Source organism: Struthio camelus, chromosome 27 (assembly GCF_040807025.1).
Source record: "Struthio camelus isolate bStrCam1 chromosome 27, bStrCam1.hap1, whole genome shotgun sequence".
NCBI lineage: Eukaryota > Metazoa > Chordata > Aves > Struthioniformes > Struthionidae > Struthio > Struthio camelus.
This window is the reverse complement of record NC_090968.1, coordinates 3,102,279-3,126,153: the sequence shown is the minus strand read 5'-3', so window position 1 is coordinate 3,126,153 and position 23,875 is coordinate 3,102,279. Positions and strand designations below refer to the sequence as shown.

The 23,875-nt window shown below is 52.5% G+C and overlaps 1 protein-coding gene across 2 annotated transcripts; it reads right to left on the bottom strand.

Annotated features, from left to right (window-relative positions):
• Positions 1–1,860: 1,860 nt before the first annotated feature.
• On the bottom strand, positions 1,861–23,830 carry MXD1 (MAX dimerization protein 1). 2 transcript variants are annotated; one of them, XM_068920927.1, is made up of 8 exons: positions 22,570–23,830; positions 21,948–22,060; positions 19,892–20,014; positions 19,682–19,802; positions 13,603–13,632; positions 8,689–8,803; positions 6,666–6,825; positions 1,861–6,568 (listed from the first exon to the last, which is right to left on the bottom strand). In XM_068920927.1, exons 3-8 carry the CDS (start codon positions 19,971–19,973, stop codon positions 6,381–6,383), a joined length of 696 nt encoding a protein of 231 aa, XP_068777028.1. In that variant the 5' UTR covers positions 19,974–20,014; positions 21,948–22,060; positions 22,570–23,830; the 3' UTR covers positions 1,861–6,380. The 2 variants fall into 2 exon arrangements, with proteins under 2 accessions (XP_068777028.1, XP_068777029.1); XM_068920928.1 differs by lacking the exon at positions 22,570–23,830 and adding an exon at positions 22,154–22,387 and having other exon boundaries at positions 21,948–22,055.
• Between the last annotated feature and the right edge of the window lie 45 nt (positions 23,831–23,875).

The following is a 23,875-nucleotide window of genomic DNA, read 5'->3' as shown; positions in this document are numbered from 1 at the left end:
GAAGGTGCAGGAGGATGAAGAGTGCAGGAGGCTGGAGGATGCAGGAGAAGGATGGAGGATGCAGGAGGAGGATGGTGGGTACAGGAGGAGGACAGAGGATGCAGGAAGAGGATACAGGAGGAAGACAGGACGCAGGAGGAGGTTGGTGACTGCAGACTGGCAGCTGCGGGCTCTGGCGTTGGATGGTGCCTCCCTGCAGCAGCCCGGAGGCCGCGTGGCTCCACAGGGGTGGAGCGCCAGGCTGGGACGGGGCGGGCTGAGCACGCCGCACTCGGTGCACCCGTGGCTGCGAGGCAGCGGCACCTCCCTTCCCAAAGCGTTTCTGCAAAAATCAGCTGACACCGCTTGGGTCTGGGAGGGCCTCGTCGGGGTGGTGGCTGCTCCCGGCGCGGCCGGGCAGGGTTTAACCACCAGGAGGAAACCAGGGCCCTGGCAACGACGGGTGGCCATGCCGGCAGCACCGGCAGGCGCCATGAAGCCGCTGGGCTTTTCCGCCTCCTGCCCCCTGGCTTTCGCCTCCTGCCCGCGGCCCCCCGACCCGCCGCCGAGCGCGGCCGCTGCCTTCAGCCTCCGGGGCCAGGCAGGGCGGGCAGGGGCGGCCGCCGCATCTCATCGCGTCCCTGCCGCCGCGTCCCGCCGGCGAGGCAGCCGGCACCGCGACACGCGGTGGGGTGGGGGATGAACGTGCCGAGAACTTGTCATTGCCTGGGCAGAGTTGGGCAACGGAGGGCGGAAGCTCGGGGCGGGGGGGCCGGGGCGCTTCTGGCAGCTTGGGGGAAGGACGGGCTGCGATTTAGCAAGCAGGAAACGGAGGTTTAACCCCCCCCCCCCCCCCAGTCTGCCGGAGCCTGTGGCACGCGAGGCTGGCTCCCGCGTCCCTGCCGGCTCCTGCATCCCTGCCGGCTCCCATGTCCCTGCCGGCTCCCATGCCCATACCAGGCTCCTGCATCCCTGCCAGCTCCCACACCCGTGCCAGCTCCTGCAGCTGTACCAGCTCTCACATCCCTGCTGGCTCCCACATCCGTACCAGCTCCTGCGTCCGTACCAGCCTCCCATGTCATTGCTGGCTCCCACTTCCCCGCCGGCTCCTGTGTCTATGCCGGCCCCTGCATCCGTACCAGCTCCCATGTCCATGCTGGCTCCCGCAGCTGTGCCGACGGCCACGTCCCTGCTGGCTCCTGCATCCTTGCCGGCTCCTGCATCCGTACCGGCTCCCACATCCATGCCGGTTCCCACCTCCAGACCAGCTCCCACATCTGTGCCGGCTCCCGCACCTGTACCAGCTCCGGCAGCCCTGCCTGGCCGGGGCGCCGACCCCGGCAGCTTCCCCGCTTCAGCTCCTCTCCCAGGGAGCCGCCGCGCCGCTATTCTACCACGAGCCGCTCCGGTCCGCGCCCGAAAGCGCACTTCCTCGGCCTGGTGCTGAGGGCTGCAGCCAGCGGCCACGGTGCGGGATGCAGGCCGGCCGCTGCGCTCGCGCCTTGCCCGGCAGGACCCGCTTCCGGCTCCCACGTCGCCAGGCCACGCGGGTGCCGCAAAGCCTCGCCGGCACCGGGGAAATCGCCCAGCCGCCCGTCCTGCCCCGGCCGGTGGCGCCGCCGCTGCCATCCCCCGGCCCCCGGCTCCTTCGCGGCGGCAAAGGCGGTGGCAGGGCACGTGGACGCGCTCGCCCGCCGGCTCTTTCGCCAAGGCCTTCACCAGGAAAGCACTAAATGGGGGGGGGGGATGTTTCTCTGCAAATTTGCCCGAATTTGGACAAACCTTTCCGCTTGCTTCTTGGCAGGAGTCGGATCGCTGCTTACGGAAGAGGCGGGCGACGCGGGGCACGGCCCCGGGCGCCACAGGCAGGACACGCGTCTCTTTAATAATGAAATAATTTATTTTCTAACGGTTGAACAATACAGAAGTATACATATACACAGCAAGGTCTTCTAAAACACGTAGTTTCTAAAAACGCATGTGCTAACTGTAATAAAAAGCACCATTATATGGTCTTGACACAGGATTTCGACGGATGTGGTATTTACATCAGGAACTGAACGTCTGGAAACAGAATTCATATTCTCCCATCTGCTGCTCCCCCGTTTAGTGCGTGTTTATTATTCGGAAGACTGCCAAAAATAAAGCCAACGGCTCAAGCGCTAAGAGCACCGACTCGAGCGAGCGAGACAAGCAAGTTTGGTTCTCGGGTCAAACGGGAAGCAAAAAATAAAAGAAAGGAGAGAAAAAAACCAAAAGAAAAGCACAAATAAAACTGAACAAAAATCCAGACCGACTCAAGGGTCGGACGTCCCGGAAGTCACGCCACAGCTATCCGGCAAAGAGCAACCGGGCGCGACGCCTCCACCGACCGTTTTCTTCGGCCTCGAGGAGCGCGGCCGCCCCAGAGGAGCGAAGAGGCTCGGTTTTACTGCCTTCCGGCCGTCGGAGAGCTGCGAGTAGGGCGACGACCCGCGCTCGGGACTTGCGCTTCTCCTTCCCCCCGCCGGACACCCGCAGAGCTCACAGAGCTGGCGTACGAGCTGAACGGTTCCACCCCGCTTGGGCGTCGGGTACCTGCTTCTACTAGCAGACAATTAAAACAAAAACCAGAAAAACCCCAAAAATGGCGACTTTGGGGTCAAGCAGCAACAAAAGCAAGCCACAACGTAACGCCTTTCAGGGGAGCGAACAGGTAGCTTGGCCAAAGCAGAATTCTTCCCGATACAGTACAGCGTCCAAACCTGAAATCTGTTACAAAAAGGGGGCAGAACCGGAAGGCGAAGGCCCGCCGTATCGCTACGCGGCGTCTCAGGCGCCCCCGCTCCCCTCCGCCGCCGCGCGGGGCTTTCGGGGCGCCCGCCCGGAGGTCTTACAAGAACTCGGTGGTAGCGGGAGATCCCCACCGCGCGACTACCGGCACCTGGAAGAGTTGAAAGCTCGGCTCGGCGCAGAAGTTGGACGCCGGCCGCTCGACACGCAGCCAAAAGCTCGCTAGGAGCGAGCGATACTTTCGGGCGTTTAAGACGGACCATCCTCCGCACGCAAGTTACTGCAAGTTTAACGTCTCTGCTCTGATGACGCGCGAGAGCGTCCGCTTTCTCCTCCGAACGAGCACGTGCCTGGTTTCACCATTCGCACCGTGACCCAGGACAGCATTTTATGATCTGCCCTCCACAAGGGGGAAAAAAAAAATAAAGGAGGAAAGGGGGAAAACAAACAAACAAAAAGGCGTGTTTTATACTCACACACATCTGTGCAACTATCAGTCGTAAACTTGGGGTGTGCGAGTTGCTCCTCACTCCCCCTTTATAACAATCTACAAAAATTTAATTTCTGCAGCTTATTTCTTAATAATGCTGGTGGATCAGTGAATTCGAGAAAAAGGCTGGCAAAACAGAGAAGAGCGCTACCATTTCTGCAACCCTAGAAGTAGACTCGGCCGCCCAGGGCCGGGCTCGCTGACTGATAAGGGGGGACCTAGAGAGAGCTGCAGCTGCCAAAGACGGTCCCAGGCAACACAGCCACGGCCTCAGAGCCCCGAGCAGCCAGAGGTACTTCCCTTGCCTAGAGTTTTGGGGAAAAAAACCCACCATATTTACCCTTGTGTCAGTTTGACATTAGTGCATCGTTTTCCAAAGTTTGACATTTTTCTCTGCCATCGAGATTGAGAGGATCACATCCAAACAGTGCAAAGGTCAAATAATTACGGGTTTATATCGGGACCAAAAAAAAAACCACACAGTATTTCACCAAAAAAAGAATGCAGTTAACTCAAAAAGGCACAACAATTTAAAAAAAAAAAAAAACCCAAAAAACACAGAGTCGAAACCTTAAGACTTGGTACGTCTAAATAAAAAACAAAGTACACCAGTTTGTGTCTCTAATTTAGCCCTCTGATGCTTTCCAAAAGTCTAAAGTTACTTTCACCTTGAAAAAGGTAGCGCTATCTGCAACTCTAGGTTTGGCGTCGCGAGGGAGTTGACGCAACCCTCGGAACAAAACAGCTAGCGAGGTCTCTCAGGCAAAAATGTATTGGAGCAAAGGACCTCAAAGTGCAGATATCCAATGTTTTTTTTTTTTCTTTTTTCTTTCTTTTTTCTGTTTTCGTTAACTTTACAGGGTTTGAGCTAGCTCTCTGAAGATTCGCTGCTTGGACTCGGGAAGCAGGCGTACAAATGCAAAAGGCATACGAGTTGTACTTCAGTGCAATTCTGCTGGACATTGGAAAATTCCAGCGGTTTGAAAAAAAAAACCTTTTTTTTTTTCTTTTAAAACATAGCACACACAAAAAGAGAATATACTTTGGAGATTTTAGCAATCCACTAGCCCCGTCTCCCATCCACTTGCTTTTCTAAGAGTTCAAATGATCCAAAAATAGCTTAAGGATACTTAAAAGAAAAAAAAAAACCCACAAACCAAGTTGTATATAGTTCATTCATTTGCACTTTACAGAGTGTCTTAGTGGCTTTTGGCAGCTTGACTAGTGAAGTCCTAGAAATTGCATTTCTTAAAATTAATTTTTAAAGACTGCAGGCAAGGATGAAAGCCCATTTTTGTTGCCTATCACTACATAAGCTACGTAGCCCTTTACTAGTGAATTGCTTTCAGCTGAACGGTAGGGCCTCTCTGGTCACCTTGAGCGAGGTGGTCGTATTACTGGAATCAAGTGTTTAATATTCGCTGCGAAAGGTTTGCCAAGTGGGCTGAATATAAAGACCTTAAAATGTTTCAAGCAAAAAGGACCGAAGAAATCTATATATCTCAGTTAGCAGACCGCTACGTACAAAGTTTCCAGAACATCTATAAAAGCACAAAGTCATAAGAATGTATCTCCATTACATTAGTTTCATATAAAATGAATAAATACTATTTATAGATCATGTGTTTTATGTACATTTACGTGTGCTCTAGTTAGCTTAAAGGAAAGTGTTGCAAGGTTCGAAACCACAGCTTTGGGGGGAGGGGAAGGGTGGTTCGTGTTTTGTCTTTTTTTTTTTTCTTTCTTCCCTCTCTCAAAGGTGGCAAAACCAAAATCCTTAGTGAACCAATTTCAGAGTGCCTAAAAAATAACTCAACCAGCTGAAGAAGTGCTTAAATGCCACTAACACTCTACTGAATAACTGTAGTAACTAACTACTAAGCAACATTCGGTAAAATGTGCCCTTTTCAATCACTGACAGCCAAAGGTAGCGCAGCCACCCTCATCATTCAGTTATTGCTAACTTTCACGTAACAGATTTGAACGGGACCAAGCGTCGCTCCTATAAAACAAATGAGGCATAATTATTTTTGTGCTAAAGGGATCGAGATCATCTTTGTTCATCTCTCTGAGGTAGAAAAAAATTGTCCCAGAGACAAGACGCGTGAACAAGCTTCTAGGAAAACTCGCCTAGAACAGTAAGATGCAGCTGTAACACACGAGGTCATAAATTGCACAGGAGAAGTAGAGTACCATTTGGTTTTAGGTATCAAGGAAACTTTTGAGATGTGTAAAAACTGGAGACGTCCTCTCAAAGGCTCTGCGAGAGGGGGAGCAAGAGCTCCCTTGCCAAGGTCCTACGGCCCGGTTTTGCAGGGAGAAGTGCCTTTCGGCTTGCAGAGGGTGCTCAAAAGCTGCCCAGATCGGTCCCCGCAGCCCTGCCGTCATCAGAACTCCCACCGTTTCTCGGCGGCTGCTAACGCAAGAGCGGCCTTCGCGGGATTCCTCCCGCCGCGGCCTTCAAAAATCAGGAGGAGCCGCCGTAAGACGGCAGGACTGGGCCAAAGGTTATACGGTTACGCTACTACCCTGAATGCTTAGAGATAAGCCCTCAAACTAACGCTCCAGCGTTTCACAGTGCAATCATCAGGCACGTCAAAGACGTGACACGGCCGAAACGCTCCGCGCGCCGTTCTCGGACTTCCTCCACCCATTTCCAGATCTGAACTAAACATTAGGTTGGTTCTCCCTTCAGAGCATCGCCCAAACAAGTTACCTTCGGGCTCTATTTCTGATTAGCGGATATGTCCTGTTGCTAGGCAAATATAAAGTAGATCTAGAATACCAGGCACTAACAGCAAGCCAAAAAAAAAAAAAAAAAAGCAGAGGCTTTTTTAGGTCGCTGTTACTGCTCAAATATTCTCGGGCGCGTCGAAATTTGGTTGGAATGTACGGTCTCTCAGAGATGAGTTTACTGACAGGAAGAGAAGCTAGTGGATGCAATCAGATGTGTGCTCCAGAGAGTAGCTTGTAACCCACAACCCTATGCACTGTTTTGGGACTTAGGCAAAGCTGACTTCAATAATGTTGGTGGTACATTAGATTTACGTGCAAGAGAATCGTGGGACGGTCCAATATACTACCTAACGAGATCCAACAGGGAAACAGCAATGGATCGAACAGCTACAGGAGTCGCTTCTTATAGACCGAGACAAGGCTTGTGATTGTTCTGCGACTTCAATCTCTTAACGCCCGAGCTGGAATAGCCTTCGTCGCTGCAGACGCTCTGCAGACTTCCTCTTTCATCCGAATCGCTCAGGCTGCTGCTGCTCCAGTCTAGGTCTGCAGGTAGGTAGTCTGTGCTTTCAACGTCCACATCAATCTCTTCTGCAAGCAGAAAGATTAGCGTTACAGTATTGCCAGCGAGACCTCAAAACGCTATCTGGCGACAAGCGCGCAGTCCTCACCAGCCGAAGGGCCTCACCTCTGTCGGAGTCCGAGTGCTCTGAAGAAAGAGTAGATCCTATACTGTCCATTCTTATTCTTTCCATGCCCAGTTTCTCCAGCTGCTTTTTCAGATGCCTCTGTTCCTGCAGCAGCTGGTCTATTTGGTGTAATGCTTTTCTGTCGTATTCTTCAAGCTTCTGCAGGTTGAGAAATAAGCCACCGTTAGCCCCTCTGGATACCGCAGGCTAAGGCCCACGTTTTTCCAGCTCAGCCTTCTAAACACAGAGTCTAGCCTCCAGCGGTGCGTGCCCAGCACAACCGGAAATCGGTTTCTTTCATGTTACCTAAATATGGCTTCTGTTAACTAATGAAGGGCATCCGGGCCGAGACTCAGTACGTTAAGCAGGTGAATTAGAGTTGCTACGAGCCAGCGCAGGGGCAGGAGGGAAATCACAAAAACGACTGAAGCGCGCCAGGCAATCGGAGAGATTTGCGCAGACAGCTTTTCAAGCTGAGTAATGAACTTCTCGTAGGAAGAAGAAACTCAAGCCTTTCAGACTTCCTAGAAATCCACAGTTTTTGCTGGCGTGCGCAGTAACTACCATTTGCCCCAGCTCAGATCTGTGCTCTGGGCACTGTAACAGTTTCAATTCACTTCCCACTTCAGCCACCAAGGTGGCTGCCAGCAGATATCCTGTGTTTTTTTCCTAGAGGATCCAAGACCTAGACTTGAATGAGCACGGTTTACTGGCAAAATCTCTCTAGGCTTCGCTTCTCTTTCAAACGTGGGTGTCCCCTACTTAACGCGCTGTTTTCTGCTCGCGTGTTTGCGAGACAGACAGCAAAAACCCTATTGGAACAAACATCCTATCCCAAACGCCTTACACACCGCCTGCTTGCCTTGCCCGTACGCGAACTCCCAGTGCAACAGAAGTTTAAAAGGCAGTCCCCCCCACGCCAGAAAAAGCAAAAGCTGCTCACGCACATACACAAGTGCCATCCTCGTGCAACTCGAAGGAAACCAAATTGGGGTGCAGCGTCTGCCCCAGCGATCCAGTACAGGAACCGGCTCAGAGACCCGTTAAAGACTAAATTGCTGTCGAATCAGAATTATCCCAAGACCGCTGGAGAAGACACACTGACGACGCTTCCCCTTCCAAGTAGCTTACACGCAGCTAGACTGGAACTGGCCCAATCCTATTTATATATATTCTGAGTCTTTGATAGCTAGCTATTTGTAAGCAGCCTGAAGCCAGAGCTCTCCCTCAACACCACCCCTTTTATCGTTCAGTTCATAAAACTCTAAATATACTCAGTAGGGAGAGTCTTGCCTTTTCAAAGTTAATGTTAACTTCTCTTCCTGAAGAAAGTCACGAGAAGGGAAAAACAGTATAGTAAATACTCCTCCGCAGGAAAAAAAGAACGCGGGGGGGGGGGAAAAAAAAAAGAAAACCTCCCCAAACTATTTCATTTCTGATCAGCCAATACTTTGAACATGTCCCATTCCTAAGGCCTCCGGGCAATGTGGCAGTATACATAAAACAAAAGGCCAAAAGTAGGCTTTAAAGAACGGTGGCAGGCACCTACAAGCCTGCCTATAAGGAGAAGCCTTGGTTGTGGCACAAGCTTGCTACATCTACCGCTAACGTTAACTGCGAGAAGGACAATACCGACCTTTGACAACATTAGCTTAAGTCAGTACTTTCATAACAATGTCTTGACCCAGCTGTTAACTTTTTCCTTTCTGAGGATCAAGACGCACCGAAATCCCTACAGCAACGCTGCTCGTGAAACAAATCTAACGGGAACAAAGCCGCACGCCGACAGCTACAGTGGGCACCAAACTAAAGGTTTGGGGATGTTCTGGTCTAAGAGCGCAGGGACTCCATCTTCTTGAGCCTTGAGCCCTTTGGGTTCTATCATAACCCTCCGGCGGGGCAGTTTAACAGCTTTCCTCAGCAAAGCAGAATTTTATTTGCACGATTTGTTGCCTATCTCAAAGGTTCCCAAAGCACATCTCCTCAGTGACATTTCCCACAAGGAAACGAACTCAAACTCACCTTTATGTGCAATTTAGCTTTTTTTAGTAAACTCAGGGTAGTATGTCTACTGGATTCAGGTCCAAGTGGTACCAGCCCTTTGAGCTTCTCCAAACACAATCGCAGGTGGGCACGCCTATAGAAAAAGCAGAGTTCACATAACATGTTAAATACTGTCTGTGAAGCGCTTATCTGAACATTTAGCATCTGCAAGCAGCTATGGCAAACATAATCAGCGTATTTATAATCTAAGCCATACGATAAGTAACAATTCCAGTTGGCCATCTAGGTTAGGACTTATTCCTCGGCATTTTCCTCTGATAGACGGGCAACGTGTCTTGGCATAACACCAGATGCTTTCCCCCCCCCGCTGGGTTATCACGCCGCTCCAAGATCAGATCTTTAAAGCCATGCCACCCAGAAACAGAAGAACTTCTTCCAAACCCCTCTATCAACGCAGCCTCAAAAGACTAAGGATTCTGGCAAGTACGCAACAGCCAGTTAAGTCAGATGTACGTACTATCTGCCTCTGTACCGTCTCCTCCTTCCCAGTGGACATTGCTGCCCCAAGGCACGCGATTTACTCACGAACCCGCTCCTGAGACACCACGGGCGTCAACTCCGGGTACCTCAGATAAACGCGCATCAAGCAAAGCCTAGGGCACTTCAACTAACATAACACATTTACAGATCTGTCGAGGAAAAAAGAAGTTCCTTCCCAACCCCACCCAAGCACACAGTAGCCAAGGCAGGTGTTCATCAACTTTCAAACAGCGTTTCCGGGACGCGTCTCTCTTCCCTCGGAATTTCTGCTTACCAGCACTGCGAGTTACTAGCGCTCCGCTCAGCGCAATCTTTCCCTCTGTAGCAGAAGACGGACCCCAGGCCGAGCAGCGCCCGGCTTCGCAAGTTAACTAGTCAGTTCTACCTGCGACAAAACACAAGCCTACAGGAAAGGAGGGGTTTTATCGTACTGGCACCTGACACTATTGTCTTCAGTGACCGTACCGTGCTCAGCGCTTGCAAACAGTTTTCACAAAACGCTACAGTTCCAAGAATTTGTTTACGTCATATACCTCCGTTGAGAATTCAAGATTAAAAAGAATTCTGTTTCCAAACTCATTAGCTACGTAAAAGCCTTTACATCAGATCCCTCCGATTGGAAACTTACTGGTCCTGTAGGCCGAGAGGCCTGCTTCTGTATATAGGGAGAAAGCAGCAGCCAGAAGAAAGAAAGGTAAGCTGGAACTTTGCGTTTTGGCTTACAGCCATAAAAAGCAGCCCTGCTGAAAAATTTCTGGAAAGGAGGAGGCATCTACCAGAAATACTTTTTTAGAGCGCACGAATTCCATTGATCTACTCCGTCCATCATTTCACAGGTAGCACTTCAACTGACCCATGTTCAAAATACTCTTTACCCAGTCAAAGCGAACAGCACCAAACAGATTCTTCGGAGTAGCTATGCTTTGCAGCTTCGAGCACTGCGACGATTCCAGAGTTCCTGGGCCGTCAGAAAACGTCTGGGATCTACCCAGTGGCCTGGGCCTGATTTTTCAGAGGCTTCACACACCCACAGCTCCTGTAGCCTTTCCACTGGAGCTGTGGATGAGCAGGACTTCTGGAAAAGGAGCCAGATGTTGCTATCGTTATACCTCACTAAAAAGCCCACCAGCAACTTAGGGATTGTCGGCGTGCAGCTGGCAAAGAGCTGCTGAAGGCCTGTTGCAACTTTTGGGGTAAGCATATGCAGTTCAGGATTTTTCTCCCTACCCCCCCCTACAAAAAAAGCTTCACCCCCCGTATACTGTTTTGTCTCTGCTTTGTTCCGCAGGCAGCTGAAACGGTCCACGTACGTATTACACAGCTGTAAAGGGACGGCATCCTCTCCAGGGCTTCCTTTGCCTATTTTTAGTAGGAATTGGCCAGTTTCAGATCAGTTTCCTTGGCACTCGCAGCTCCATTCAAAACAAAAGTCTCACAGAGCTAACGCTGGCCCTTATCAGCGCTACGCTGATCAGCGATCGCAGCGCAGAGGTCTGCTAGCGCTCCCTCAGTCGCTGGCTCGCTACGTAAGACACGCGTATTTTGTATGCCTTCATATATAGGCTGACGCTTTATTGCTTTCATACCACCGTTGCATGTAGGAGTGAAATTATGGATCCTCAAAAGGAAGTCCCTTTACCCATTGACAATGATGATACTCCCAGCACGGGCAAGGTTCTCTCATGTTCATCACTCCAGCCCCAATATTTAGGTCACGTTATTTGGCACCGGTTGCAACACCCGTCTTTGAAATACCTAATTGACACAGGCAGCTGCAAATTGAGATTTTGCAACTACCTGCCTATCTTGTTTTGTGCACGCTACAAGTAAACAATGATTTGCCTACACAAAGTACCTTCTGAGTTACAACGCAAAGAAAGCACAAGGTCTTTACCGTAAGGGCAAATCCCAAACACCGACAGGTTCGAAGATGAACCTTTGCAAAGACTATTTTCAACAGCAGGGGTAAGATCTTATTGGAGCTGTGCAGACCTGTCCAACCCTGCCTTGCAGAGTTGGAAGCGACCCGTCTGCAAGATCCGAGGATAAGGAGCTAGCACGACTGTGGCCCGCAATAGTTAAAACAGCAAAACTGGAATCCCAAGCCGATTCTGTTAAAAGCACAGCCTTGCAACGCAGGGTGTTCTCACACAATAAAAGTAAAACCAAAAATCCACGAGCAGAAGTTGCGCTTTGATGTTCAAACGGAGATAGGACATATGAACACACATAATGGCAGAAAATGCAGAAGTAACCCGTTCGGCTTTGCCGACACTGCGCAATTTTCTGGATTACGCAAGGCAAACCCTGAAGTAAAAATTTCAGTTTCCACTTCAAAGTTTTACAGAATAAGCTGGCTTATACAAAAGCAGATTTCTGCCATGTTTTAACTAAATAAAACTGCTGCCACAGTTAAACCCCAGAAATCTCACTGGCCGGTTAAAGAAAAAAAAACCTCAAAAGATTTGTTTAAGCGACGAATGACCTTCCAAGTCCATCACACGCCAGCCAGACCATTTCATTACGCTAGTGTTCGTGCTTAGCGAGTGTTCTGGTGTTCGTGCTTAGCAAGATACCATCTACCCATAATTCTCCCTCAAATATTAAGCTTAACTGGTCCTTATGCCAGTGGGAAAGAAAGAAAGCTTTTGCAGCCAATGTCAGCTGTGTCTCCAGACCGAGGCCAAGATTCACCAGCTCAACAGCAGCAGAACTGGGTTAAGGTGTCTGCAACTAGGGGTGAAATAGGAAGGGGCACATTATCTCTGTACAGAAACAAGCTATTTTTTCCTGCCACCCCCTTTCAAAGGGCTTAAAGTACAGAAATTTACTGTACTTACTTGTGCAACATTATAAACAGGATTTCAACACAGCTCCGGTCTAAACAATGCGGCAGCAAGAGGGATGCAACGCACCCTTTGGTAGAGCTTTAAGTACACTCTAGTTTTTCAGTAATCAAATGCTAATTTCCAGGTCATTTAAAGCAAGGGATAAATTGCCCTGTCCTTTTCTAACCCGTGTCATCTGGGACTTGGGCATTTCTGCCACTTAAGATAAAAAACAAACCAAGTTCACAGGAGTACTTAACCGGCAACGGACAACGCTACGCTGCAATGTTTGAGTCAGATCCAAGCCATAGAGAGAAAAAGAGAAGCTTATAAAGGATACAAAGCCATCTTTCAGCTAGACTACAAAGGCCGCACCAGTCCGTCTCAAATAATAACAGTTACTTGCATTCACAGCTCCAGTCTCGTACCTACACAAAATATGCCAAAGAAGAACAGTTCAGCTGGACTTCAATAGCTCACGAAGGAGAGACACGCAATTTCAACCTTGTAATGGAACACTAAAAAACCACAGAACAATTAACATGCGCTGGGCTTTCCGATTAATGGAAGCTTCCAGCTTGCCATTGCATCCTCCAGCACACAAAGTTATTTATAGAGCTCCTACCTACAGTTAAGGACACGTCTTTGCACCCTGAAACGTACACGTATCACCACCCCCAGTCCTGCTCCCTCCTGCCTCAAAACAGATGCCCTTTGATCAATCTGATCAGAAAAAGCTCAGAACACCTAAGGAAACGCTTCAGCCTCCCAACTCTTTGCTCCCTCAGTAAGAGCCCACCTAAAACTTTAGCCTTTGTCTTGAGAAAAGCGCTTTCGGTTAAGAGAACAGCTTTTGGGATGCTACAAACCGCATCATCTCAGCCAGTTTAGGACCTGCTAAGTTCTGCAAACTCAGACAAACGCTGCCGTCCTCGTTCAGGCAAAGGGCCTCCTCGCAGCCGTCCGCTGGCTAAGGCTGGCTTGCACTGGGGGATGCCCACACGACATCGGAGGAACTCCCTGTGGGCCAGTACAGGACTACTAACGCCCATCCCACGGATAAGGACTCCCTCCGTGAACTAGGAGATGGGTATCACCCGCAGGGATGAACTCTCTTCTCGTTAAGAAGTTCAGAGTTGGGACGAAGATGGGCACGTTCCTCAGAGTTTCACAAACCTGGGCCTGCCTGGGAGCTAATACAGCAGATAAACGGCATTCCCATCTGCTTATCACATAGCTGTTCCAGCAGTTGGGGACAGGAAATACTTCGAGTTGCGGCACTCGCGCTAAGTGTCGTGACACATCGCCTGCCCGCTCCTGCGGCTGCCTTATCCAGCTGCCCCTTTCCTTCCCTCTTGCTACCCCTCTCCCCCAGTCCAACACTGCCTCAGGTCCCTGAACTCAGATTCCCAAACCGAGCTCAGAGCACGACATCTAAACCAGGACACAGACCGTGCGCTTGCAACGACTTCTCCCCCAGGAAGAGGGCCCAGATGACTCCGGCACAGGCTGAAAAAGAACAGATGTATTCAAATGCAGATCCTAACAGATCTCAAACACTCACCTGTTCTTCTCCATCTCGTTGTGTGTTGACCTGAAAAAGAAAGAACAAGTTATTAACTCCTTTGCTATTGGCAAGCACAGTATGACTACATACGCTGCAATTAGGATCAACACGCAGCCTTAGTAACCGCTCACTGGAAAAGTTACAAACCTTGGGGGATGTCAAGAGCCACTGGGTACCCTGGGGACATCAAAAATGTTGGAAGCAACACACACTGTACACCCAACGGGCCTGAGCAACGGAGGAGTTGCCAGACAAATGGCAATAAAAGGGCCAGGAAAAAAACGAGAGACGTGATTTTAAAGGGGAGAGACTCAATATTAGAAGTGCTCTGGTTAATGCTGACTATGATTAAAGCAGCTGTATCAGCGTAATGACTCCAGACAGACAGCCTACACCACCCGAAAGCAAATGCTCTCTAGACTCGTGGCAAAGGGTTTAGCGGAGAAGATTAAGCAACAGACCCTTGAGATCCACCACGCTCTCAGCGCAGAAGTTCTTATCTCTAAGTAGAAAGAGGAAAATTGCTCCATCTTAACACAAACCTGAAATTTAGCCTATGAGAAATAAAGCGCGCTTTCACACACCACAGATGCCCTTGAGTGTTAGGCTAATTGTATGTTTAAAAAAAAAAAAAAAAAAGCCTTTTAAAGACTTCTCTCTAATTGCACTGTGTGAGAAAGGCACACAATACAAGAGAAGTCAATTGAGTATCTACAGCTATTTGCACAGAAGACAAAGAGATGGGGGGTTAACAATTCCATGAAACATAGAGGAAAGCTCCAGTCTTCCGTGCCACCTTCTGGAAAAACACTGCTTTTGTGAAGGCTGCGTAGCATTTAATCAGGAATCTCAAAACAACTGAGAACACGCTGCCACGCGCAACAGCAATACGATATGGCTAACAGGCCCCCCAGGAGTCTCGACATCTGTATTTGAAGTTCGCTTCTGTCTCCGCTGCTCGCTGCTCGGGGAACAAAGCTCAGAACTAGGACCTGTTGCTACCCAGGTAGGAAGAGGCCGTTTGCACTCCGCTTATCATCTCCTGCAAAACTGGTGGCAAACTCCCAGGAGATGACATGTGAACAAAGATGCCCTGGGTCAAACAACCATTTAGCATTTCACACTTACCGGGGAGGGGGGAGTGAGAGATGCCAAACATAACACTAGCTTAGGTTTCGAGGTTAAGTCCATTTACAAATTATCCTTAGGCTCCTAATTTATTCTAAGCTAAGAAAGGGCAGAAAAAACAAGCTGCTCCTCATTTTCTCTCAGACAGAACCGAGGACATCTAAAAAAGGCCACCTTTCACACGACGAGAGGGCTGATGTTTAGGTAAGGACCACTTGGATGCACGCTCAGAATAAAGAGTTGGCTGCGCTGCTTGTAAAAGCTTCAGACGACGCTTCTCTCACTCAGAAAAAACGTTACTACATGACTGAAAACCTAAAGACATAAAAAAAAAACCCAGACGCTACTATGACAAAGAAAAGCAGCGTACCAACTCCATCTGATCTGTCCTGAGTCTCACCTACAGATCACTAGCTTCCACCGCACTTCCTACGGGCCCCCCCACTGAAGGAGTTTACTATGAAAACAAGCAACGCCACCAACTTGTGAGCTGAAGACACCCGCTAGCCACACTGGGGTATTCCTAGCAGCACTACTCTCAGCAACTTTGTCAGCAGTATTTCACAATAGGTCAGCCATTGTTTCGGAAGCCATCACAACCCTCCTCCCCCATCTTTCTAATGAGATTAATCTTAACATGGCTCCTTTTGTTTGCTTTCTGGTTGCATTGTTTAAAGCAATGTGTTCTGAAAAGCCAGCATCCAGCTTCCAGACAATTTCAAAAAGTCCAAAGACATTTGATTCCAATTGAGATTGAAAGGTCCATATTTCTTCACAGATCATTTAAACGGATGCACATTATTCTGACATGTAATGGAACAGCAAGTTCTTCCTCCCAGAGCCTCTGTAAACAGCTAAGAAGAAAGACTTGGGCTCTCTGCTCCCAGGGGCTTCTCCATTAAACTTTTCCATATAAAGAAGTTCCATTTTTAAAACTGAACCCTTCACCACATCCCGGTTATAAGCACTTACAAACTTCAAGCTCATGCAAGCCAACATACTGTTACAAACCTGTGCTTTACTACTAGCCCAGACAAAGATAAAAAAGTCAAACACCTTTAAGGGTTCGTTTTGACAGAGGGGAAGAGCCCCATTACCAGGAAGCTTTTACTAATAAATTCATTCTTTCTTTAGCGACTTTGTTTTGCAGCCCTGATTAGCATTTTTCTTTTGCATAGACAGTTGCTAGTGTTTAGGAAAATGTATATTAGTTGGCAAATTATATTTTTAGAATATAAAACCCTACACTGGTTTAACGATCCCTACACAATTCATCTCTCTTTCTCACCGCCTAATTCTCTTTAAAGAAAAAAAAAAAAAACACACACATAACTGACTTTGCTGAACGCGGAAGACCTGTGCGCAGTAACTGCTTAGACTGAGGTATTTTGTTCAGGGGCTCCGCAGCAGCTTTCACCATTTCCAGCTTTAATCGCATTTAATCACATTTGCACTAGTCGAATATCCATGCAGAACACAGGAACAGCTCCTGCCCTTACTCCCTTCTACGAGCAAAAAGGAAACGTGTAATTGGCTTGTCCGGAGAAGCACTACCGCGCTCCCGGGAGCGGCGGCATGGCAGGATTTCCACTCCCGAGACGCAGGCTCGGCCATACTTACAACACAGTGACAGCTCTGCACACCCTGGCTTACAGCTCCGAACTTAACTTCCAGCTGCGCAGAGGATCCCCAGCTTCACCCCTTGGTAGACAGGCCACACTCCTGTGTATTACCAGACCCATTTCTGAACACCTTAATACCTGCGGAGCAGCCGATAACGCTTCACACTAACTGAAACCTAGAACGCGAGCCTCAGAAGGCTGGCACGCCGCCAGCGTTACTTTCGAAACTTGATCTTTTCTCTCCAGACCATAACAATAGAAGAAAGTCACTGCAAAAACCGCAATTGCCAATTTTATCTTTAATACCACCCAGAAATTACTGTTTTTTGCGGTGAATCAGTGGCAGAACTAAAGGGAAGAAGCAGCTTAAAAATCTTATCCGTCAGAAAGGAAACCGGGAGCACCTCCAGGTGCTACGTACACCCGCAAGTTCACTCAGACCACGTTTTAGCGTTCTGCATTTCTGTTTAAAAGTGCTCAGCTCCATGAGGAGTCTGCTTATCGCCCAGAGACCAAAAGAGCTAATCTAGCTCCCACTGCGGCAATGGGAACCCAGCAGCAGCCTTCAAGCGACTGCACAGGAGAAGATGGGAACACCCTCGCTTTCGGAGACAGCAAGAAACGGTACAGAAAGCGACTTGTCCCTGCCCTGTTCTGGGCAGCGCATGGTGTTACAGACACTATCAAAGGTCAACTGCTACTATGTAACACGGACAAATATGTTCAGAACAAGGAAAACCTGACATATCTAGTGACAGCAAAGTTGCTCCTCCCTAGACAAACAGCTAAAAATGGACCAATAAGAAACAAAGCGATCTGCCCACAGATGACGTTTCAAAGATGAACCTGCTCCGACTTCATTCTGCGTTGAAGTTTCTCTCCTAGCTGTGTTTTCGTCTGCCAGTCACTTGATATGCACGTATTTGCACAAAGGTGGCTCTCCAGAGTCAGCCCAAGCCACCAGGAAAACACCACTCCTGAAAAAAATCAGTCGATAACTTGATCTCTACAACACAGAGGCAATTTTAACATTATTAAAGTGGCAGAAAAACTAACGGATGACGAAAAAAGAGGTCAATGTTATTTTCTGGGCATATACGAACAAAGTTACGCTCAATTCTTTCACTCACAATTTCCATTTGCCAAGAAAAATCTTTCTGGTGAAGGTTAAGACACAGGAGCCCTGGGCCAAAACTTTTACTTCTGCTCCAGCTAACAGAATATCCTTAGTCTACCCCTCTGCCCTCCAAACAGTTTCAAAGCCCTGTCTCCCCTTACAATTGTAACTCCCAAGGAATACAAGGCTACGCTCACGCTGACATGACAATCGGCAGCTATCAAAACTCAAGATCGCTCCCGAGGCGGGCACGTAAGCCTGCGACAAGACAAACAGAAAGTTAACGCAGCCCTCGCCGGCTGCGCTCCACCTCAGCCTTGTTTGTCTACCGCATGCATCACATCACGTATGGATCTTCAACCGCCAACCACAGAGCTGAGCAGCATGAGTTAAAACCAGACCTTTAACTGCAAACTTCCTGGTTTCTGCTAGTTTGTATCATAGCACAAGCCATCCCCTATGAGGTAGTAGTTTCTGTTTTACAAAACAGAAGAGCAAGCAAATAAAACAAGACACGGGAGCGTTTAATTCACAGGCCTTCGAGGCTTAATTAAATACTCCCCTAAAAACACAGTCTAGCAGAACTTGCTTGTACTAAACCACCTACTTCCTTAAATCCAACTTGAACTTGGACAACGCCAGTCTCTGCCATAGACAACACACGGAGTCGTTACCCAAACGCCCAACCATTTAGCATTTTTAGTATCTCAAGGACTGGATGCATATTTATATCAGAGATTAATAATCTGCGTCAAGACTCTAGATGGATTTCAAGGAGGAGAATAAAGGCACACCATCAAACAAAAGCAGCACTAGGAGATTTAATCTGAGCATCAAACAAAAACCAGGCTGTTTTCTGCGCTAAGCCAAAATAATATTTAAAAAATCTTGCTTTAATTAAGGATACTCGCAAACTCAGATCTGTTTAACTTCCAAAGCTTCGGTAGGACACCGCTTCAAATAAAAAGTCCAGCTCTCACATCCCCTTCAGAAATGCCACTCGCCACATCACATGATTGCAAATTTCAGACCCAAGTTTGCCCAAGACGGGCACTTCCAGCGGCTCCCCTCTATCCTCTTCCGAGGAACGACCTACCCCTCAAAGGCTCGCCCTCGCCGCGCATCCCCACAGCTCCGCACGGGCACGGTGGAAACGCGCAGGCACCTACTCGGGGCCGAGGCAGCCCACCCGAGCGCCAGCACTGCCTGCGAGAAGTTGAGGGTCACGGACAGCAACCTGTCTCAAGGCATGCACTAAACAAGGCGTAACAAGGTGGGGTAACATTGGCATGACGAGAGTGGCTGCTTTTTGCAGAACCCTTGGACAGCGGGGTCTCCCAGGCCTGCCGGGCACCCCGGGACGGTGTTTTTACCAGATCACCAAACACTCTTGGACAGCAGGGTCTCCCAGGCCTGCTGGGCACCCCAGGACAATGTTTTCGCTGGACCACCCAACACCCTTGGACAGCAGGGTCTCCCGGACCCACTGATCACCCCGGGACGGTGTTTTTACCGGACCACCCAACACCCTTGGACAGCAGGATCTCCCAGACGTGCTGGGCGCCCCGGGACAGTGTTTTTACTGGATCACCCAACACCCTTGGACAGCAGGGTCTCCCGGACTCACTGATCACCCCGGGACAGTGTTTTTACCAGATCACCCAACACCCTTGGACAGCAGGATCTCCCAGACCTGCTGGGCGCCCCGGGACAGTGTTTTTACCAGATCACCCAACACCCTTGGACAGCAGGATCTCCCAGACCTGCTGGGCGCCCCGGGACAGTGTTTTTACCAGACCACCCAACACCCTTGGACAGCAGGATCTCCCAGAGCTGCTGATCACCCCAGGATGATGTTTTTACCAGACCACCCAACACCCTTGGACAGCAGGGTCTCCCGGACCCACTGATCACCCCGGGACGGTGTTTTTACCGGACCACCCAACACCCTTGGACAGCAGGATCTCCCAGAGCTGCTGGGCGCCCCGGGACAGTGTTTTTACCAGATCACCCAACACCCTTGGACAGCAGGATCTCCCAGACCTGCTGGGCGCCCCGGGACAGTGTTTTTACCGCCCCACCGGGCGCCCAGGACCGCCGGGAGCTGCCGGCAGCGGGACGCGGCACCAACCGCCCGGGCCAGCCCCGCCGCGGCCGAGGCCGCCCCTCACGGGGGCGAGGCGTGTCGCCGCCGGCTAACGGCCGTTACCTGCTGCCGCCGTCCTTGCCGCCGCCGCCGCCGCTCCTCTTGGCCTTGTCGCGGCGCCGCAGGGCCTCGCCGTCCTTGCCGCCGCCGTAGGGGAGCAGCGAGGCGTAGCCGTGCTCCACTTCTGCGGAGACATAACCCCACACACACCGCCCCGTCACTGCCGGGCCCGCCGCGAGGGAGGGGGGGGGGAGAGGCGGGCGCCGCCGGTACCTCGCTCCCGCCGATCCAGGTACTCGGCCGCCTCCAGCAGCATCTGGATGTTCCCGCCGCCGCCGCGCGCCGCCGCCGCCATCTTGCCGCGCTGTGAGGGAAGGGGGCGCCGCGCGCGCGGAGCTGGGGGGGGGGGGGGGTGGTGAGTGGGGGGGGGAGCGGAGCGCGAGCCGCCGCCGCCGCCGCCGCGCCGCTGTTTATCCGCCCGGCCCCGCCCCGCCCCGCCGGCCCCGCCCCGCCGCGCGCCCGTTGGCCCCCGCCGCGCCGCCCCGCCTCCTCATTGGCCGCCTCCCCCTCCGCGCGCCGCTCCCCATTGGCGGAGGAGGGAGGCCACAGGGCAGGCCCGCCCGGCGTCGCGACGCCAAAGGAGGAGGAGGAGGAGGGGAGGGCGGAAGGGAGCGGCCCTCCCCCTGAGGCCCCACCCCCTGCCGCCGCCATTGGGCAACAGCGCCACGCCCTGCCGCTATTGGCCGAGCCCCGGAGGGCGCCCCGCCCCCTCCCCGCCCCCGCCCACCGGCCTCCCATTGGCACGACCTCTGGCTGGGCCTCGCCCTATATGGTAGCCGGCCCTCCCCCTTCCCCCCTCTCGCCTCCAACCCTGACTCACTTCCTGCCGAGGCAACCAATCGCGAGGCGGGAAGCGCCGGGGGGGCGGGGCGCCGGCGCCAGGTGTCAACGTGGGCCCGACAGAGGCAACGGGGCGGGACCCCCTCCCCGGGGAGTCCCCCCCCCCCCCATGCAAGGACACCCCCCCCGGGACAGGGAGCACCCAGGGACCCCCCCCTGCAGGGAACCCCGAGGCAGGGACCCCCCATATAGGGACCCTCCCCTCCGGACAGGGAGCACCCAAAGACCCCCCCATGCAGGGATCCCCCCCCAGAAACCCTCCCTAAGGGGTCCCCCATGCAAGGACCCCCCTGGGGATTCCCTATGCAGGGATCCCCCCCCAGACAGGGAGCACTCAAAGACCCCTCCATGCAGGGATTCCCCCCCCAGAAACCCTCCCTAGGGGGTCCTTCATGAAGGGACCCCCCCCCCAGACAGGGAGCACTCAAAGACCCCTCCATGCAGGGATTCCCCCCCCCGGAAACCCTCCCTAGGGGGTCCTTCATGAAGGGACCCCCCCCCCCCAGACAGGGAGCACCCAAAGACCCCCCCATGCAGGGACCCCCTCCCAGACAGGGAGCACCCAAAGACCCCCCCCATGCAGGGATCCCCCCCCAGAAACCCTCCCTAGGGGGTCCTTCATGAAGGGACCCCCCTCCCCCCGGACAGGGAGCATTCAAAGACAGGGATGGGGGAGGGATGCAGGGACACCCCTCCCCAAAACCCTTCCTAGGAGGTCCCCCATGCTGGGACACCCCTGGGGCAGAGAGCACCTGGGGACCCCCCCCAGAATCCCCCATGCAGGGACACCCCTCCCCAAAACCCTCCCTAGGGGGTCCCCCATGCTGGGACACCCCTGGGGCAGGGAGCACCTGGGGACCCCCCCCCAGGATCCCCCATGCAGGGACATCCCTCCCCAAAACCCTCCCTAGGGGGTCCCCCATGCTGGGACACCCCTGGGGCAGGGAGCACCTGGGGACCCCCCCCCAGGATCCCCCATGCAGGGACATCCCTCCCCAAAACCCTCCCTAGGGGGTCCCCCATGCTGGGACACCCCTGGGGCAGAGAGCACCTGGGGACCCCCCCAGGATCCCCCATGCAGGGACACCCCTCCCCAAAACCCTCCCTAGGGGGCCCCCCATGCTGGGACACCCCTGGGGCAGGGAGCACCTGGGCCCCCCCCCCCCAGGATCCCCCATGCAGGCACTTTCCCAGGGCAAGGAGCACCCAGAGACCCCCCCCCCAGGGATGCCCCATACAGGGGACCCCCCGCAGCAGGGAGCACCCCAGGGCAGCACCCCTTTTCCCGCACCCCACGGCCGGGGTGGCGGTGGATGCAGCCGCCCCGGCCCCGCTGCGGGGTGACGAGGGGCGGCTCGGCGCGGCTGCCCTCCCTCCCCGCTCCCCGAAACCCGGCCTTGCCCCCCCGCCGGGCCCCGGGGTGACTCACCCGCCTCGCCTCGCCTCGCCGCCGTCCTGTGCCCGGCGCCCTGTCTGGCCCTCGCCGGGTGTCGCAGAAGAGAACCAAGCCGTTCAAAACGCAGAAAGAGAGATAAGCCTGAACTTAAAGGAGAAACAGGAGCGATTTATAGCTCAGGTGGGCCAGGCCCGTTGCCCAGATATAAGGGAAACGCTGATTTCCTTTGGGGGAGCGACCTGACTATCGAGTTGAGCACAACTGCGGCATAAGGCAGACTACCGTACTGAACGCTTCGGGCCTTTGCCTAGGTTTTTTGTCAAATCTCAACTTTTTTCTCCACCTAATGGCGATTGACTGCTTGCGTTTGTATTCCCTGCAGGCCGACTTTTGCTTTTCGTTTACTTGAAATATTTGGTCTTGCCTCCGAATCCAGGAAGTCCTCTTTACTGTCACTTAGCCCCTCTCTCCTCCTCTCCTTCCACTTGCGTTTTCTCCTTCCTCCCATTCGCCACCATCCCCGCAGCTCCCTCCCGGCACTGCTTGGGCCCCTGCCAGCGCCCTGCTCCCACCCAGCCTCCAAACAAGGGTGACGGAGCACGTTTCGGAGCCTGCTACGTGACTCCTGCCAGCTGGCTGCGAACCCGGGGCTCACCGATAGCGCCCAGCTCCTCCACCAGAGATAGCTCGAGCGAGGCAACGACCAAGAAGGGCTCAGTATCGCTCCGGCGAGCTCGGCTTTACGCGGCACGCGTTGCAGAAGAGCTTTCTAGCAACCGGCGGCCGTCCTACGTGCCGGAGCAGAGCTGAACCGCTCTCGCCTGCGGGAGCCCGCGCCGCGGCCTCCTTCCCTTCCCCTCTCCCAAAGCAGCGCCCTGCTGGGCCCGCACGCAATAAAAGGGGGAAAGCGGGCGTTAGGTGTGGACGGATTCTGACACCTCCGCCGGTTTCGGAGCTCGTCGCGGAGGACAGGAATCGAGGTTCCTCCTCGGAGCACCCGTTCGGGGCCGAGGGGGTTTCTGGCCGGCGGCGCTCGGCTTCGGCCGAGGCTGAGCCGCGAGGTCCCTCCCTGCCCACGTACCAGGCTGGAGCAAGCTCACGCTTGCTTGCGTGACGAGCAGTTTCTAATTATCGAGAACATGAAACTAAAAAAGTGACTACTACATCCTGCTGATTTGGAAATCCCTGGCCACCAGTGGGGCCTTATCTGAGGACGGCAGACAGGAGCCTGTGACAAGTCACGCCACGTGGCCCGGGCTGATTAAGCGCTGCGGAAAGATCGGCGGTGTCGCCATCTCAACGCTGCCTCAACCCACCCTGCCCGAAAGTCCGGAGGAAAAACTAGCCACGCTTGAGATCAGGAACTGGGTGTCAACCTCAGCCTCACCCCGAGCTCCAGGAGAAACACAGCACACTTAGTCCTCAGGTAAACCACCAGAGCTGCACGGGGACAGAGGAGAGGCAGACCGTAAAAGCCAGCCCAAGTGAGGTGTTGAAGAGTCGGATTTGCTGCACCAGGCTGGGTTTTAGGAATCCATCTCAATTGCCACAGCATGAAATACCGAGCTGGACCTTGGGAAAACAAAAAAGCATGAAGCTGTCCGTAGCAAAGGCTGCCCGATCTTAATCCCCCTACGTTAAATACACACATACGCTTTTTAAACTATTTGGATAACCAGAGAATTGAAGCACTTTTGAGCAAAAGCCCCCCCCCGCTGCAGACTGCTGGTCTCAGAGCCGCTTGCTGGGCTCTGCTAGGAGCAGCAGGCCCCAGAAAAAAGCAGGCAAGAGAGGCCCTAAGGCAACAGCACCACTTGGTCCTTTTTTTTTTTCGTTGAAAAAGCACAAACATTTCATGTTGCATTAAAGGCAGCTAAAAATACAGGCAGTGCTCTTGCAACGTTACTTTGCCCTGTGAGCAGTAGCTTTATTGGCTGAATAAATGCATGAGCAGAGGCCCT

Coding starts and splice junctions, on each gene's coding strand:
- MXD1 (XM_068920927.1), bottom strand. CDS start 19,973: ATGGCGGCGGCGGCGCGCGGCGGCGGCGGGAACATCCAGATGCTGCTG. Junction 19,803..19,891: donor CCTGGATCGGCGGGAGCGAG/GTACCGGCGGCG, acceptor ATGTCTCCGCAG/AAGTGGAGCACGGCTACGCC. Junction 6,826..8,688: donor AAGCTAAATTGCACATAAAG/GTGAGTTTGAGT, acceptor CTCAACCTGCAG/AAGCTTGAAGAATACGACAG.